We start from the raw sequence: 19,403 nt of genomic DNA, 5'->3' as shown, positions 1-19,403 counted from the left end.
TAGAAATAAACCACAAAGAAAGGCTATAACAAAACATAGAAAATAAACCATAGAAATACCACACCCTGACCAAAATAGCAGAGTTCCCCTGGTCAGGGCGTGACAGTACCCCCCCTCCAACGGTGCGTACTCCCGGCGCACCAACCTAAAGTCTATTAGGGGGGGGACCCGGGTGGGCGCCTCACCCTCGGTGGAGGCTCTGGCCCCGGGCGTGTTTCTCCCCCTGCCTCCACCCTAGCCCTACCCCTCTGGCCCGGACTGGACCACGGTGGAGCGGCATGCTCAGGCTCCGGAGCGGAGCCGCCGACCGGAACAGGACTGGTCACCGGTGGACCGGACACAGGCCGTGCCGGACTGTGGACACGCGCCGTGGGCCTGGTGCGGGGAACAGGGAAGGGCCGGACAGGACCGGGGACACGCACCACCAACCTGGTGCGGGGAGCAGGGACGGGCCGGACTGGCCTGGGGACACGCACAACCAACCTGGTGCGGGGAGCAGGGACGGGCCGGACTGGACTGTGGACACGCACCACTAACCTGGTGCGGGGAGTAGGAATGGGCCGGACAGGACTGGGGACACGCACCACTAACCTGGTGTGGGGAGCAGGGACGGGCCGGACTGGACTGGGGACACGCACCACTGGCTTGGTGCGGGGAGCAGGGACGGGCCGGACTGGACTGGGGACACGCACCACTGGCTTGGTGCGGGGAGTAGGAATGGGCCGGACAGGACTGGGGACACGCACCACTAACCTGGTGCGGGGAGCAGGGACGGGCCGGACTGGACTGGGGACACGCACCACTGGCTTGGTGCGGGGAGCAGGGACGGGCCGGACTGGACTGGGGACACGCACCACTAACCTGGTGCGGGGAGCAGGGACGGGCCGGACTGGACTGGGGACGTCTGGCAGCTCGGGACAGTCTGGGCAGTCTGGCCACTCCGTCAGTTCAGCGCAGTCTGGCCACTCCGGCAGTTCAGCGCAGTCTGGCCACTCCGGCAGTTCAGCGCAGTCTGGCCACTCCGGCAGTCCAGCGCAGTCTGGCCACTCCGGCAGTTCAGCGCAGTCTGGCCACTCCGGCGACTGTTGACTGGCGGGCAGCTCCGACGACTGTTGACTGGCGGGCAGCTCCGACGACTGTTGACTGGCGGGCAGCTCCGACGACTGTTGACTGGCGGGCAGCTCCGACGATTGTTGACTGGCGGGCAGCTCCGACGACTGTTGACTGGCGGGCAGCTCTGACGACTGTCGACAGGCGGACAGCTCTGACGACTGTTGACTGGCGAGGCTGGGTTCACGCACTTGAAGCCTGGTGCGTGGTGCTGGTACCGGATATATAGGACCATGGAGGCTCACTGGCGGTCTCGAGCTTAACCCTGGCATCGCCCTTTCTGGCTGAATGCCTACTACCCCCTGGTAACTGCGGGGCGCTGGTATAGCGCGTACTGGCCTAAAAACACTTGGCCTCGCCATAACACCCATTACCCCGAAGCGTAAGCCCTGTCCATTAACTGGCCTCCCAGAAACAGTCCGGGGATTTGGCCTGGGGCTCCAAACTTGCCCCGCAAAACTCCCCTTGTGCCCCCCCCAAAAAAATTATTGGGGAGGCCTCTCGAGTTTCCTCAGCTCCTCGTTCCTCTGCTGCTTGGTCCTGGTTTGGTGGGTTGTTCTGTAACGATTGGCGTCGGGTGATGAGGAAGCGGACCAAAACGCAGCTGGGAGCGAACACATGTTTATTCTTACACTGAATTAAACACTTACACAAAACCAAGAAAATGCCTGATCATTAACTGCTCAAACAAAAGAGACAACAACCCACAAACATTGTGGGGGGAAAGGAACTTAAATGTGATTCCCAATCAGACATAACTAGCGACAGCTGTCTGATTGGAAATCACCCCCGAGCCCAACATAGAAATAAACGACAAAGAAAGGCTATAACAAAACATAGAAAATAAACCATAGAAATACCACACCCTGACCAAAATAGCAGAGTTCCCCTGGTCAGGGCGTGACAGCAGCAGGACCTGGTCAATGACCTGAAGAAAGCTGGGACCACAGTCTCAAAGAAAACCATTAGTAACACACTACGCTGTCATGGATTAAAATCCTGCAGCGCACGCAAGCTCCCCCTGCTCAAGCCAGCGCATGTCCAGGCCAGTCTGAAGTTTGCCAATGACCATCTGGATGATCCAGAGGAGGAATGGGAGAAGGTCATGTGGTCTGATGAGACAAAAATAGAGCTTTTTGGTCTAAACTCCACTCGCCGTGTTTGGAGGAAGAAGAAGGATGAGTACAACCCCAAGAACACCATCCCAACCGTGAAGCATGGAGGTGGAAACATCATTCTTTGGGGATGCTTTTCTGCAAAGTGGACAGGACAACTGCACCGTATTGAGGGGAGGATGGATGGGGCCATGTATTGCGAGATCTTGGCCAACAACCTCCTTCCCTCAGTAAGAGCATTGAAGATGGGTCGTGGCTGGGTCTTCCAGCATGACAACGACCCGAAACACACAGCCAGATCAACTAAGGAGTAAGAAGCATCTCAAGGTCCTGGAGCGGCCTAGCCAGTCTCCAGACCTGAACCCAATAGAAAATCTTTGGAGGGAACTGAAAGTCCGTATTGCCCAGCGACAGCCCCGAAACCTGAAGGATCTGTATGGAGGAGTGGGCCAAAATCCCTGCTGCAGTGTGTGCAAACCTGGTCAAGAACTACAGGAAATGTATGATCTCTGTAATTGCAAACAAAGGTTTCTGTACCAAATATTAAGTTCTGCTTTTCTGATGTATCAAATACTTATGTCATGCAATAAAATGCAAATGAATTACTTAAAAATCATACAATGTGATTTTCTGGATTTTTGTTTTAGATTCCAACTCTCACAGTTGAAGTGTACCTATGATAAAAATTACAGACCCAAATGCCTCACATATTGACATTTTGGACAGAGATGCTTGAGAGAATGTTGTGTGAAATGTAACATACACCATAGTGTTATGGAACACAATGTAACAGACACCGGAATTGTGAGCTATGTTCCTGAAACATGTAGTGTCATAAACATTGATTGATTTGAATGTCAGTGTTTCTATATATGGGAGTGTCTGTCTGAACTGAGGCTGGGCTGAATCTCGGATTATCATGTCACACAGGCAGAATACTGTAAATAGGCTACAAAATACAGTTCAAACTGCAGTAGTTCATGATGTTACATGAGAATATGTGTCAATCAGGGATGCAAGGGTTTGACTATGCTGAGGACTAGATATTCTGTTTGCAGATGATGCCGGATGAAGTCAGATGTGTACTGGTGGATTTATCTCCTATATGAATGTAAGTCGATGGGCTGCAGTCTATATACTGTACACTTTCTTGTCAGTTTCTCTCCATCAGTTTGGCAGACAATTGGAACAGCGTCTCAGCAAAGATGTTTAATCTACTTAGTGCAGAACTTCTGTTGAATGTAGTAATTTAGATTTAAACATGGTTTTATAGCTAGATGTTTTCCAGTCTGTGAGTCTTGTGATTGGATTGTTTTTTCTTTGGCACACGGCAGATCTAAAACATTACACAGAGTAGTTTCTGAACACAGAGGCCTTCCTTCAAGAAAAAGATTAGGAACCAGAGAGTGAAACTATGACAGGAAATTGTAGGTTTATGTAGAGACAGATTATGGGATATTGTGCCCCCCTGGAGCACAGAGAGAGCCCTTCTTGTGACCCATGGGGATTTAAACACGCTGGCTAGAGGCTGCTCATGCCTCTACTGACAGCAAACATTACACAGTGAGGGGGAGAGAGACAGCCGTTCAAAGGCTTTATCTTGTGGCGTTATGTTGAACTCCTGATGAAGTCTAAGGCAACTATATGAGTTACAGTATTTGTACTCACGTTCAAAACCATTACCAACGTTCCTCACATTTCTTGATTCAGTTATTGAGATTGAAAATCTGTCTCTAAATGGGGGCTGGATGTTGATGGATGTTGGATGTTGATGGATGTTGATGGATGTTGATGGATGTTGGATGTTGATGGATGCTGATGGATGTTGGATGTTGATGGATGTTGATGGATGTTGGATGTTGATGGATGTTGGATGTTGATGGATGCTGATGGATGTTGGATGTTGATGGATGTTGTTGGATGTTGATGGATGCTGATGGATGTTGGATGTTGATGGATGTTGGACGTTGATGGATGTTGATGGATGTTGATGTGTTGTAAGCCTGCAGTGCGCAGAGGGAGTTGTGGACCTGTAGGCAAGGCTCTCTTCTCCTTTTCCAGTTTGATCCTAAGAATCTCTTAATTTATTTTCTATTATAGCACCATGCTAAACTTCCCTCTCTGTTTTTCTTTCTTCCTAGGAGATTGTGAGTGTCACTAAAGATGTCCGATAGAGTCGATATTGAAGAGAAACCGCCAGCCCCTCCCTTGAGAATGAACAGTAGTTCCCGAGACTCTACATCAGTGAATCACGGCTCCAAACCTCTCCCAATGGCCCCTGAAGAGAAGAACAAGAAGGTCCGCCTTCGCTCCATCTTCCCTGGAGGAGACAAGAGTGAGCAGACAGCTGTATATCACACTTTAATGTAGAACTAGAGTCCTGCATGAGCTTGTCCTGACCTCATGACTTAAACAGGAAAAACAAGGCCTGGAGTTGTTTTGTGTTTCCAGGAAAACTGTGTGCCCTAGATGTCACCACTGGCTCACGAGGTCCATTGACAACAAGGAACCCGTTGATCAGTGATAGAGTAACATCACAACTTTATGAGGGTTAGGAGCCCTGTCTAAGTTATGCAATTTGAGAAAGGGGTATTGTATTTATTTTTAGCTCCACCCTCGGCAAAGAGTGAAACAATCGGAGTTATATCAAAGTTGCTGGAGACATATAATCCGTGTAAAGACAGTCCTTGTTCTAAAAATATTTTTAATCTCTGCTCAGGAATAATACGACACTGATTTGAAAATGTATCTCTTTAAAATGTCGGTGTACTATGTATCAGAACTAGATCTGAATGTTCTTTTTGTTTTCTCCCGTGCAGCGAACAAGAAGAAGGAGAAGGAGCGTCCTGAGATCTCCCTGCCCTCAGACTTTGAGCACACCATCCATGTTGGCTTTGACGCTGTTACAGGGGAGTTCACTGTACGTACATCTTTGACAGATCAACGTTCCAGTAAATATATTTCAACAGACAAGGAAGGTGTACAGTGAAGGTTTTGAGTATACCCTTAAATGGCCCATATTATCACTGCGTGTTCAAAATAACCAAGACATGATAACTTGTGCCGTGGTAGCTATGAAGTCACAGAGTGCATCTGACCTATGACCTGTGACCTCTCTCCCCCAGGGCATCCCAGAGCAGTGGGCGCGGCTCCTTCAGACCTCCAACATCACCAAGCTGGAGCAGAAGAAGAACCCTCAGGCCGTGCTGGACGTGCTCAAGTTCTACGACTCCAAAGAGACGGTCAACAACCAGAAATACATGAGCTTCACCTCCGGAGGTAAGAACACACAAACACACAACGCCCAGATGCTGCTGTCTGTGTTTCAGATCATCTCTCTGCCTTATATTTCTGAATAATTGAGTTAGTGAAAATATGCTGCTGTGGTGAGCAAAAGCGTTGAATATTTATTGAAGAGTCTACAGTACATGCGGTCATATCCACTCTGTGACCTCATAGCTACCACGACACACTTTTTCATGTCTTGGTTATATTTAACTGTCAGTGTGTTGTCATCTTGGTTATATTTAACTGTCAGTGTGTTGTCACCTTGGTTATATTTAACTGTCAGTGTGTTGTCATCTTGGTTATATTTAACTGTCAGTGTGTTGTCACCTTGGTTATATTTAACTGTCAGTGTGTTGTCACCTTGGTTATATTTAACTGTCAGTGTGTTGTCATCTTGGTTATATTTAACTGTCAGTGTGTTGTCACCTTGGTTATATTTAACTGTCAGTGTGTTGTCATCTTGGTTATATTTAACTGTCAGTGTGTTGTCACCTTGGTTATATTTAATTGTCAGTGTGTTGTCATCTTGGTTATATTTAACTGTCAGTGTGTTGTCATCTTGGTTATATTTAACTGTCAGTGTGTTGTCATCTTGGTTATATTTAACTGTCAGTGTGTTGTCATCTTGGTTATATTTAACTGTCAGTCTGTTGTCACCTTGGTTATATTTAACTGTCAGTGTGTTGTCACCTTGGTTATATTTAACTGTCAGTGTGTTGTCATCTTGGTTATATTTAACTGTCAGTGTGTTGTCACCTTGGTTATATTTAACTGTCAGTGTGTTGTCACCTTGGTTATATTTAACTGTCAGTGTGTTGTCATCTTGGTTATATTTAACTGTCAGTGTGTTGTCACCTTGGTTATATTTAACTGTCAGTGTGTTGTCATCTTGGTTATATTTAACTGTCAGTGTGTTGTCACCTTGGTTATATTTAACTGTCAGTGTGTTGTCACCTTGGTTATATTTAACTGTCAGTGTGTTGTCATCTTGGTTATATTTAACTGTCAGTGTGTTGTCATCTTGGTTATATTTAACTGTCAGTGTGTTGTCACCTTGGTTATATTTAACTGTCAGTGTGTTGTCACCTTGGTTATATTTAACTGTCAGTGTGTTGTCACCTTGGTTATATTTAACTGTCAGTGTGTTGTCACCTTGGTTATATTTAACTGTCAGTGTGTTGTTAATGTAAGAGAATGAGACGTCTGGCAATGATTCCTTTCTGTTTCAGACAAGTCAGCACAGGGATACATAGCAGCCAACACTCTGGTAAGTGCTACTTCATTTCAAACATGTTCCTTTCCTCTTAACAACTCATTAGCATTTATTGAAAGATAAACAAATATGAGCGTATACTCTGTGTAGTGCTCTCTCGTCAGCTGTAGTGTGCTCTGGAGTTTTAGTTAGCACTGTAAGCAAGACTGTGTGTTCTCGCTCGGTCCATTAACATGACCTCATATGACTGTCTCAGAGTCTAACCGTCCCTTTTGGAAATCAGCCAAATGACTGTCTCTGGGCTGTGTCGCTGTCAGAGTAATGTTTCATCGGTGGACTGAGAGAGAAGACTCTCAGAGGTCGTGTGCACTCAACTGCATTCAGCCTTTCTGTCTGTTGGTACTTTACCTCTGGCTTGGGTGTGAAGAGTCGGCACACAGAGGCCTTTTCTCTATTAGGGTTTTGTTATGTCTAGAGATGGCTGGTTCCCCAGGCAGTGGCGCCGGCCTGTTGACTCCCAGCACTCTGATGGTCCTGATGAAGTGTTGATAGAGCAGGTGACACACCTCTCAATAAGGAGCTGGTTCAGAACCAGGCAGGAGGTACCACACCTCTCAATAAGGAGCTGGTTCAGAACCAGACAGGAGGTACCACACCTCTCAATAAGGAGCTGGTTCAGAACCAGGCAGTAGGTACCACACCTCTCAATAAGGAGCTGGTTCTGAACCAGGCAGGAGGTACCACACCTCTCAATAAGGAGCTGGTTCAGAACCAGGCAGGAAGTACCACACCTCTCAATAAGGAGCTGGTTCAGAACCAGGCAGTAGGTACCACACCTCTCAATAAGGAGCTGGTTCAGAACCAGGCAGTAGGTACCACTCCTCTCAATAGGGAGCTGGTTCAGAACCAGGCAGGAGGTACCACACCTCTCAATAAGGAGCTGGTTCAGAACCAGGCAGTAGGTACCACACCTCTCAATAAGGAGCTGGTTCAGAACCAGGCAGTAGGTACCACACCTCTCAATAAGGAGCTGGTTCAGAACCAGGCAGGAGGTACCACACCTCTCAATAAGGAGCTGGTTCAGAACCAGGCAGTAGGTACCACACCTCTCAATAAGGAGCTGGTTCAGAACCAGGCAGTAGGTACCACTCCTCTCAATAAGGAGCTGGTTCAGAACCAGGCAGGAGGTACCACACCTCTCAATAAGGAGCTGGTTCAGAACCAGGCAGGAGGTACCACTCCTCTCAATAAGGAGCTGGTTCAGAACCAGGCAGTAGGTACCACTCCTCTCAATAAGGAGCTGGTTCAGAACCAGGCAGTAGGTACCACACCTCTCAATAAGGAGCTGGTTCAGAACCAGGCAGGAGGTACCACACCTCTCAATAAGGAGCTGGTTCAGAACCAGGCAGAAGGTACCACTCCTCTCAATAAGGAGCTGGTTCAGAACCAGGCAGGAGGTACCACACCTCTAAATAAGGAGCCTGTTCAGAACCAGGCAGTAGGTACCACACCTCTCAATAAGGAGCTGGTTCAGAACCAGGCAGTAGGTACCACTCCTCTCAATAGGGAGCTGGTTCAGAACCAGGCAGGAGGTACCACACCTCTCAATAAGGAGCCTGTTCAGAACCAGGCAGTAGGTACCACACCTCTCAATAAGGAGCTGGTTCAGAACCAGGCAGGAGGTACCACACTTCTCAATAAGGAGCTGGTTCAGAACCAGGTAGTAGGTACCACACCTCTCAATCGGTCAGCACTCTGATAAACTGTATGTATAAAATCTATGTTTATTTGTTGCTTGAACAGTATACAACAGGTCCTACAACCTCTTTCTCAACAATGCAGTGTTCAAATACTAGATCAGATATCAAAAGATAGAATGGAATTTTTAGCAAATCTAAGAATAAATACTCACAAGGAGTAAAACACACAAGAATGTACACTATATACAAGGTCGCTACCAGTATCATATCCATGTGCAGGGATACAGTGGTAGGTACCATACGATGGCATTAAGTCAATGTGCAGGGTAACAGTGGTAGGTACCATACGATGGCATTAAGTCAATGTGCAGGGATACAGTGGTAGGTACCATACGATGGCATTAAGTCAATGTGCAGGGATACAGAGGTAGGTACCATACGATGGCATTAAGTCAATGTGCAGGGATACAGTGGTAGGTACCATACGATGGCATTAAGTCAATGTGCAGGGATACAGTGGTAGGTACCATACGATAACATTAAGTCAATGTGCAGGGATACAGTGGTAGGTACCATACGATGACATTAAGTCAATGTGCAGGGATACAGTGGTAGGTACCATACGATAACATTAAGTCAATGTGCAGGGATACAGTGGTAGGTACCATACGATGACATTAAGTCAATGTGCAGGGTAACAGTGGTAGGTACCATACGATGGCATTAAGTCAATGTGCAGGGATACAGTGGTAGGTACCATACGATGGCATTAAGTCAATGTGTAGGGATACAGTGGTAGGTACCATACGATGGCATTAAGTCAATGTGCAGGGTAACAGTGGTAGGTACCATACGATGGCATTAAGTCAATGTGTAGGGATACAGTGGTAGGTACCATACGATGGCATTAAGTCAATGTGCAGGGTAACAGTGGTAGGTACCATATGATGGCATTAAGTCAATGTGTAGGGATACAGTGGTAGGTACCATATGATGGCATTAAGTCAATGTGCAGGGTAACAGTGGTAGGTACCATATGATGGCATTAAGTCAATGTGTAGGGATACAGTGGTAGGTACCATACGATGGCATTAAGTCAATGTGCAGGGATACAGTGGTAGGTACCATACAATGGCATTAAGTCAATGGGTAACAGTGGTAGGTACCATACGATGGCATTAAGTCAATGGGTAACAGTGGTAGGTACCATACGATGGCATTAAGTCAATGTGCAGGGATACAGTGGTAGGTACCATACGATGGCATTAAGTCAATGTGCAGGGTAACAGTGGTAGGTACCATACAATGACATTAAGTCAATGTGCAGGGATACAGTGGTAGGTACCATACGATGGCATTAAGTCAATGTGCAGGGTAACAGTGGTAGGTACCATACGATGGCATTAAGTCAATGTGCAGGGTAACAGTGGTAGGTACCATACGATGACATTAAGTCAATGTGCAGGGATACAGTGGTAGGTACCATACGATGGCATTAAGTCAATGTGCAGGGTAACAGTGGTAGGTACCATATGATGGCATTAAGTCAATGTGTAGGGATACAGTGGTAGGTACCATACGATGACATTAAGTCAATGTGCAGGGTAACAGTGGTAGGTACCATACGATGGCATTAAGTCAATGTGTAGGGATACAGTGGTAGGTACCATACGATGGCATTAAGTCAATGTACAGGGTAACAGTGGTAGGTACCATACGATGGCATTAAGTCAATGTGCAGGGTAACAATGGTAGGTACCATACGATGGCATTAAGTCAATGTGCAGGGATACAGTGGTAGGTACCATACGATGGCATTAAGTCAATGTGCAGGGATACAGTGGTAGGTACCATACGATGGCATTAAGTCAATGTGCAGGGTAACAGTGGTAGGTACCATACGATGGCATTAAGTCAATGGGTAACAGTGGTAGGTACCATACGATAACATTAAGTCAATGTGCAGGGTAACAGTGGTAGGTACCATACGATAACATTAAGTCAATGTGCAGGGATACAGTGGTAGGTACCATACGATGACATTAAGTCAATGTGCAGGGTAACAGTGGTAGGTACCATACGATGGCATTAAGTCAATGTGCAGGGTAACAGTGGTAAGTACCATACGATGACATTAAGTCAACGTGCAGGGATACAGTGGTAGGTACCATACGATGACATTAAGTCAATGTGAAGGAATACAGTGGTAGGTACCATACGATAACATTAAGTCAATGTGCAGGGTAACAGTGGTAGGTACCATACGATGACATTAAGTCAATGTGCAGGGTAACAGTGGTAGGTACCATACGATGGCATTAAGTCAATGTGCAGGGATACAGTGGTAGGTACCATACGATGGCATTAAGTCAATGTGTAGGGATACAGTGGTAGGTACCATACGATGACATTAAGTCAATGTGCAGGGTAGCAGTGGTAGGTACCATACGATGGCATTAAGTCAATGTGCAGGGTAACAGTGGTAGGTACCATACGATGGCATTAAGTCAATGTGCAGGGTAACAGTGGTAGGTACCATACGATGGCATTAAGTCAATGTGCAGGGTAACAGTGGTAGGTACCATACGATGGCATTAAGTCAATGTGCAGGGTAGCAGTGGTAGGTACCATACGATGGCATTAAGTCAATGTGCAGGGTAACAGTGGTAGGTACCATACGATGGCATTAAGTCAATGTGCAGGGTAACAGTGGTAGGTACCATACGATGGCATTAAGTCAATGTGCAGGGTAACAGTGGTAGGTACCATACGATGACATTAAGTCAATGTGTAGGGATACAGTGGTAGGTACCATACGATGACATTAAGTCAATGTGCAGGGTAACAGTGGTAGGTACCATACGATGGCATTAAGTCAATGTGTAGGGATACAGTGGTAGGTACCATACGATGACATTAAGTCAATGTGTAGGGATACAGTGGTAGGTACCATACGATGGCATTAAGTCAATGTGTAGGGATACAGTGGTAGGTACCATACGATGACATTAAGTCAATGTGCAGGGTAACAGTGGTAGGTACCATACGATGACATTAAGTCAATGTGCAGGGATACAGTGGTAGGTACCATACGATGGCATTAAGTCAATGTGCAGGGATACAGTGGTAGGTAACATACGATGGCATTAAGTCAATGTGCAGGGTAACAGTGGTAGGTACCATACGATGGCATTAAGTCAATGTGCAGGGTAACAGTGGTAGGTACCATACGATAACATTAAGTCAATGTGTAGGGATACAGTGGTAGGTACCATACGATGGCATTAAGTCAGTTTGCAGAAACAAAATGTTTTGCCACTAATATCAAGCTAGTGATCACCTTGTCATCTCTACGTCAGAAGCTAGGGCTGGTCATCAGCAGGAGGTCCGCAAAACATAATTTGTGTCTCTTCACCCATGAAAATCTCTCCTCATTTGATATGTGAGGATCCATTAACCTGTAGTCGTCCCCTGTCCTCTACTCTCCCCATCTCTCTGTAGTGGGCCCCTGTCCTCTACTCTCCCCATCTCTCTGTAGTGGGCCCCTGTCCTCTACTCTCCCCATCTCTCTGTAGTGGTCCCCTGTCCTCTACTCTCCCCATCTCTCTGTAGTCGTCCCCTGTCCTCTACTCTCCCCATCTCTCTGTAGTGGTCCCCTGTCCTCTACTCTCCCCATCTCTCTGTAGTGGTCCCCTGTCCTCTACTCTCCCCCATCTCTCTGTAGTGGTCCCCTGTCCTCTACTCTCCCCATCTCTCTGTAGTCGTCCCCTGTCCTCTACTCTCCCCATCTCTCTGTAGTGGTCCCCTGTCCTCTACTCTCCCCATCTCTCTGTAGTGGTCCCCTGTCCTCTACTCTCCCCATCTCTCTGTAGTGGTCCCCTGTCCTCTACTCTCCCCCATCTCTCTGTAGTGGTCCCCTGTCCTCTACTCTCCCCCATCCCTCTGTAGTGGTCCCCTGTCCTCTGCTCTCCCCCATCTCTCTGTAGTGGTCCCCTGTCCTCTACTCTCCCCCATCTCTCTGTAGTGGTCCCCTGTCCTCTACTCTCCCCCATCTCTCTGTAGTGGTCCCCTGTCCTCTACTCTCCCCCATCCCTCTGTAGTGGTCCCCTGTCCTCTACTCTCCCCCATCTCTCTGTAGTGGCCCCCTGTCCTCTACTCTCCCCATCTCTCTGTAGTGGTCCCCTGTCCTCTACTCTCCCCATCTCTCTGTAGTGGTCCCCTGTCCTCTACTCTCCCCATCTCTCTGTAGTGGTCCCCTGTCCTCTACTCTCCCCCATCTCTCTGTAGTGGTCCCCTGTCCTCTACTCTCCCCCATCCCTCTGTAGTGGGCCCCTGTCCTCTACTCTCCCCCATCCCTCTGTAGTGGTCCCCTGTCCTCTACTCTTGACCATCTCTCTGTAGTGGTCCCCTGTCCTCTACTCTCCCCATCTCTCTGTAGTGGTCCCCTGTCCTCTACTCTCCCCATCTCTCTGTAGTGGTCCCCTGTCCTCTACTCTCCCCATCTCTCTGTAGTGGTCCCCTGTCCTCTACTCTCCCCATCTCTCTGTAGTCGTCCCCTGTCCTCTACTCACCCCATCTCTCTGTAGTGGCCCCCTGTCCTCTACTCTCCCCATCTCTCTGTAGTGGTCCCCTGTCCTCTACTCTCTCCATCTCTCTGTAGTGGTCCCCTGTCCTCTACTCTCCCCATCTCTCTGTAGTGGTCCCCTGTCCTCTACTCTCCCCATCTCTCTGTAGTGGCCCCCTGTCCTCTACTCTCCCCATCTCTCTGTAGTCGTCCCCTGTCCTCTACTCTCCCCATCTCTCTGTAGTGGCCCCCTGTCCTCTACTGTCCCCATCTCTCTGTAGTCGTCCCCTGTCCTCTACTCTCCCCATCTCTCTGTAGTGGTCCCCTGTCCTCTACTCTCCCCATCTCTCTGTAGTGGTCCCCTGTCCTCTGCTCTCCCCCATCTCTCTGTTGTCGTCCCCTGTCCTCTACTCTCCCCATCTCTCTGTAGTGGTCCCCTGTCCTCTACTCTCCCCATCTCTCTGTAGTGGTCCCCTGTCCTCTACTCTCCCCCATCTCTCTGTAGTGGTCCCCTGTCCTCTACTCTCCCCATCTCTCTGTAGTGGTCCCCTGTCCTCTACTCTCCCTATCTCTCTGTAGTGGTCCCCTGTCCTCTACTCTCCCCATCTCTCTGTAGTGGTCCCCTGTCCTCTACTCTCCCCCATCTCTCTGTAGTGGTCCCCTGTCCTCTACTCTCCCCCATCTCTCTGTAGTCGTCCCCTGTCCTCTACTCTCCCCATCTCTCTGTAGTGGTCCCCTGTCCTCTACTCTCCCCATCTCTTTGTAGTGGTCCCCTGTCCTCTACTCTCCCCATCTCTCTGTAGTGGTCCCCTGTCCTCTACTCTCCCCATCTCTGTGTAGTGGTCCCCTGTCCTCTACTCTCCCCCATCTCTCTGTAGTGGTCCCCTGTCCTCTGCTCTCCCCCATCTCTCTGTAGTGGTCCCCTGTCCTCTACTTTCCCCCATCTCTCTGTAGTGGTCCCCTGTCCTCTACTCTCCCCATCTCTCTGTAGTGGTCCCCTGTCCTCTACTCTCCCCATCTCTCTGTAGTCGTCCCCTGTCTTCTACTCTCCCCATCTCTCTGTAGTGGTCCCCTGTCCTCTACTCTCCCCCATCTCTCTGTAGTGGTCCCCTGTCCTCTGCTCTCCCCCATCTCTCTGTAGTGGTCCCCTGTCCTCTACTCTCCCCCATCCCTCTTTAGTGGTCCCCTGTCCTCTACTCTCCCCATCTCTCTGTAGTGGTCCCCTGTCCTCTACTCTCCCCATCTCTCTGTAGTGGCCCCCTGTCCTCTACTCTCCCCATCTCTCTGTAGTGGTCCCCTGTCCTCTACTCTCCCCATCTCTCTGTAGTGGCCCCCTGTCCTCTACTCTCCCCATCTCTCTGTAGTGGTCCCCTGTCCTCTACTCTCCCCATCTCTCTGTAGTGGTCCCCTGTCCTCTACTCTCCCCATCTCTCTGTAGTGGTCCCCTGTCCTCTACTCTCCCCATCTCTCTGTAGTGGTCCCCTGTCCTCTACTCTCCCCCATCTCTCTGTAGTGGTCCCCTGTCCTCTACTCTCCCCATCTCTCTGTAGTGGTCCCCTGTCCTCTACTCTCCCCATCTCTCTGTAGTGGTCCCCTGTCCTCTACTCTCCCCATCTCTCTGTAGTGGTCCCCTGTCCTCTACTCTCCCCATCTCTCTGTAGTAGTCCCCTGTCCTCTACTCTCCCCATCTCTCTGTAGTGGTCCCCTGTCCTCTACTCTCCCCATCTCTCTGTAGTGGTCCCCTGTCCTCTACTCTCCCCATCTCTCTGTAGTGGTCCCCTGTCTTCTGCTCTCCCCATCTCTCTGTAGTGGTCCCCTGTCCTCTGCTCTCCCCATCTCTCTGTAGTGGTCCCCTGTCCTCTACTCTCCCCATCTCTCTGTAGTGGTCCCCTGTCCTCTACTCTCCCCATCTCTCTGTAGTGGTCCCCTGTCCTCTACTCTCCCCCATCTCTCTGTAGTGGTCCCCTGTCCTCTACTCTCCCCATCTCTCTGTAGTCGTCCCCTGTCCTCTGCTCTCCCCATCTCTCTGTAGTGGTCCCCTGTCCTCTACTCTCCCCATCTCTCTGTAGTGGTCCCCTGTCCTCTACTCTCCCCATCTCTCTGTAGTGGTCCCCTGTCCTCTACTCTCCCCATCCCTCTTTAGTGGTCCCCTGTCCTCTACTCTCCCCATCTCTCTGTAGTGGTCCCCTGTCCTCTACTCTCCCCATCTCTCTGTAGTGGCCCCCTGTCCTCTACTCTCCCCATCTCTCTGTAGTGGTCCCCTGTCCTCTACTCTCCCCATCTCTCTGTAGTGGCCCCCTGTCCTCTACTCTCCCCATCTCTCTGTAGTGGTCCCCTGTCCTCTACTCTCCCCATCTCTCTGTAGTGGTCCCCTGTCCTCTACTCTCCCCATCTCTCTGTAGTGGTCCCCTGTCCTCTACTCTCCCCATCTCTCTGTAGTCGTCCCCTGTCCTCTACTCTCCCCATCTCTCTGTAGTGGTCCCCTGTCCTCTACTCTCCCCATCTCTCTGTAGTGGTCCCCTGTCCTCTACTCTCCCCCATCCCTCTATAGTCCATTGCTCTGTAATGTTGTGTGGGTCTGTGTTCAGTAAATCCTCCCATTTTCAACCTTCACATTCAGAACCGACTGCTGTCGTCTGGGCCTCCTGTCAGCCTTAGAACCTGCAGTGCATTATTTGACAAGGTAACTCCTCCATATTCCTTTCCACATACCTCTACATTGGCTGAACACTAAATGGAACCATTTTGAACTCTTAATGTTGTTGATGCTGGGTATGCCCAGATATGCAGGCTCTATTGGATGGACATGAATGTTTGAGATATTAGAGACCACTTCACTCTCTTTTAAGTGTAATGGCTTCTCTATTTCACCTCTTGTCGTAAGCAGTTCCTTAAACAATTCCAAATGGCCCCTGCTTAAAACTGTCAGGGCAGGGCGCATGCCTAAGAGGGCTATTATGATCTTCAAAATCCTGCATGTCTGAACACGTGTTCTTCACTCCCTTCCCCACAGAGCCAGTATGTCCCTGCTTTAGATCTGACCGCATGGCCCAGTAGAACCATGCTTGCTTGCACTGCTCATCATTAGCCAGGTAGCCTCTCATCTCTGCCTTCTTCGGCTCTGTCTGCGCTGTGAATCTGGGTCTGTCTTCAGAACACTGACCCCTATTATCCCTCATGGTACCGCTTAAACCAAATCAACTTCCACTGCTAAGCAAAGAGCTGCTGGCTTGGCACCAATAGCCCGCAGCTAATCACCACTACTGCTATGCTGTGCTGCTTTGGATATGTTTTACCATCTACGTTACATATTTAGGCTAGGGATGGAGGAAATCTATCCCACTGTACAGTCCAAGTGGTCACCCAGATGGTGGTGTTTATGATGGAGTACAGGAGAGAGTGACAGGCTTTGCATAGCACTCTGATCCACCATAAGAATGGTGGCTATGGTTGGAGTTGGAGTGTTGGGTCAGGGGTTGGTTTGCTTGTTTGGCTCTCCAGGTCCAACTGTGTGCTGTATAATGCTGTTCTATGAGCTGTCACTGAAACACATCACGACAGAGAATGTTAGCCATGTTGTCATGGATCTATACCTCAGCCCATATGATCAGAAGCCATTCTAGTTCTGGGGCTTTCTTGTCCAAGGCCCGTATACACAAAGGCTCTCAAAGTAGCAGTGCTGATCTAGGGTCAATTTTTCCTTTTAGATAATAATAAATCATATTATATGGACAGATCTTAGATTTTTGGATAAGGGTTTAATCAAGTGGATCATGTTGGATAACTATATTCCTGATTACACTGTGGAATAAATATAATATTTATGTTATACCCTATCTTATTTCACAGCTGAGCACCCTGATGTAATGGTATGGTCTTAGGAGGTGTCTATTGTCAGCATGGACGTGCCTTATTACATGGAACATTAGGAGTCCCTGGACAAACCATTTACAGTAATGCAGGTGACGCAGCTGTCCCAGTGTTTCAGATTGTCACAGTCCAATGTACTACACACCTCCTCACTGACACCTTGTTTTACACCTCAGGATGCAAAGACATCCACAGAGCCCCCTATAGCACCCCCTGTGTCAGAGGAGGAGGAGGAGGAGGAAGAGGAGGAAGAGGAGGAGGATGACGATGATGACGATGAGCTGCCACCCGTCATCGCACCACGACCTGAGCACACTAAATCTGTGAGTCACCCTGAGGTTATGAACAATGACTTAACACAATGTTACAGATCTAAGACTTAAGAAGGCTTACAGTCTAATCACCTCAATAACTCAACTCAGTACAGAGTTGTACAGTATGCTTGTTGTCCTGCCCCTCTCTGACTGTGTCCTGCTCCTCTCTGACTGTGTCCTGCCCCTCTCTGACTGTGTCCTGCTCCTTTCTAACTGTGTCCTGCTCCTTTCTAACTGTGTCCTGCTCCTCTCTGACTGTGACTGTCCTGCTCCTCTCTGACTGTGACTGTGTCCTGCTCCTCTCTGACTGTGACTGTCCTGCTCCTCTCTGACTGTGACTGTGTCCTGCTCCTCTCTGACTGTGACTGTGTCCTGCTCCTCTCTGACTGTGACTGTGCCCTGCTCCGCTCTGATTGTGACTGTGTCCTGCTCCTTTCTGACTGTGACTGTGTCCTGCTCCTCTCTGACTGTGTCCTGCTCCTCTCTGACTGTGTCCTGAACCTCTCTGTCTGTGACTGTGCCCTGCTCCTCTCTGATTGTGACTGTGTCCTGCTCCTCTCTGACTGTGTCCTGAACCTCTCTGACTGTGACTGTGCCCTGCTCCTCTCTGACTGTGACTGTGTCCTGTTCCTCTCTGACTGTGTCCTGCTCCTCTCTGACTGTGACTGTCCTGCTCCTCTCTGACTGTGACTGTGTCCTGCTCCTCTATGACTATGACTGTGACCTGCTCCTCTCTGACTGTGACTGTGTCCTGCTCCTCTCTGACTGTGACTGTGCCCTGCTCCTCTCTGATTGTGACTGTGTCCTGCTCCTTTCTGACTGTGACTGTGTCCTGCTCCTCTCTGACTGTGTCCTGCTCCTCTCTGACTGTGTCCTGAACCTCTCTGACTGTGACTGTGCCCTGCTCCTCTCTGATTGTGACTGTGTCCTGCTCCTCTCTGACTGTGTCCTGCTCCTCTCTGACTGTGTCCTGCTCCTCTCTGACTGTGTCCTGCTCCTCTCTGACTGTGTCCTGAACCTCTCTGACTGTGACTGTGCCCTGCTCCTCTCTGATTGTGACTGTGTCCTGCGCCTCTCCTGACAGATCTACACCCGCTCTGTCATCGAGCCCTTGGCGCCTCCCACCCCTGTGAAGGAGGCCACAACCCCTCCAGAGTCCCAGGTACAGCCGGAGAACACGTCCAGCACTCTGTACCGCCACACCGATCGGCAGAGGAAGAAGTCCAAGATGACAGACGAGGAGATTCTGGAGCGACTGAGTATGTTGTCTCTCTGTGGATCTATGGAGCATGGAGAGTCCCATAGAGATTGTGCTGTGACTGTACTGTGATGTGTCCAGACCTTTCAGCTCTAAACCCATCCTACCGCAGTGATTAGTGTGGGCTGCTCAGTAAGCCACAGATTACAGCCTTAGGATGGCCAAGCGCCCCTCTATAGTCAGAGTATTGCTCTCTCTGCAGTGTCCTCTCTGCAGTGTCCTCTCTGCAGTGTCCTCTCTGCAGTGTCTGCATGTGCCCCTGTCCAAAAAATCAGCAGTGCTCTACTGTGCAGGACAACCTCCCAGCATGCAGCAGTGTATTTGGCTTCAGTACGAGGCCCCACAGCAGGCGACATCCCTGAATGGCGTGGGCAGAGGAGCGTGTGTGTAATGCAGGGTTGCCCTCTCCATGGCCGTGCTGTGTGTGTGTGTGTGTGTGTGTGTGTGTGTGTGTGTGTGTGTGTGTGTGTGTATGCCTCAGTCTGACCTAGAGACACTCTCCACTAATCACCTCTCTCTGTCTTCCCAGGGAGCATTGTGAGTGTGGGGGACCCCAAAAAGAAGTACACACGCTTTGAGAAAATAGGACAAGGGTAAGTCCACTTTCAATCCAAATCCACTAGCTACTTACTGCCTCTTATTGGAACAAAGTAGTCTTTGGTAGTCAGCCCAACTGGGAGAAAGAAAGACAACGCCTCACTCAGGAGTGACCAGAGATGAGAAAAAGAAAGAGGTTGAAGGTTCTGAGAGAGAAGTAGAAAGGAACTTTATTCAGACATGGCTGCCAGATGAGCTCAGCCTGCTCTCTCTCTCTCTCTCTCTCTCTCTCTCTCTCTCTCTCTCTCTCTGATTCTCTCTGATTCTCTCTCTCTCTCTCTCTCTCTCTCTCTCTCTCCTGCTCTCTCCTCTCCTCTCCTCTCGCTCCTCGTCTCATCTCGTCTCTCTCTCTGATTCATCTCTTGATTCTGATT

At 49.2% G+C, this 19,403-nt stretch overlaps 1 protein-coding gene across 1 annotated transcript in view; it reads left to right on the top strand.

Moving 5' to 3' along the window:
* The window catches only part of LOC115202625 (serine/threonine-protein kinase PAK 3-like), a 67,858-nt gene that overhangs the window by 31,480 nt on the left and 16,975 nt on the right, over positions 1-19,403 (top strand). Inside the window, exons 2-8 of the mRNA XM_029766714.1 lie at positions 4,367-4,560; positions 5,045-5,145; positions 5,351-5,504; positions 6,743-6,780; positions 17,037-17,183; positions 18,259-18,433; positions 18,962-19,025. Of these exons, the coding sequence (XP_029622574.1) occupies positions 4,389-4,560; positions 5,045-5,145; positions 5,351-5,504; positions 6,743-6,780; positions 17,037-17,183; positions 18,259-18,433; positions 18,962-19,025 (851 nt within the window). The 5' untranslated portion in view covers positions 4,367-4,388. The remainder of the gene's footprint in view (positions 1-4,366; positions 4,561-5,044; positions 5,146-5,350; positions 5,505-6,742; positions 6,781-17,036; positions 17,184-18,258; positions 18,434-18,961; positions 19,026-19,403) is intronic.

Source organism: Salmo trutta, chromosome 12 (genome assembly GCF_901001165.1).
Source record: "Salmo trutta chromosome 12, fSalTru1.1, whole genome shotgun sequence".
NCBI classification, from domain to species: Eukaryota; Metazoa; Chordata; class Actinopteri; order Salmoniformes; family Salmonidae; genus Salmo; species Salmo trutta.
The sequence above is the reverse complement of the archived record's forward strand: the minus strand, read 5'-3'. Positions and strand labels throughout refer to the sequence as shown.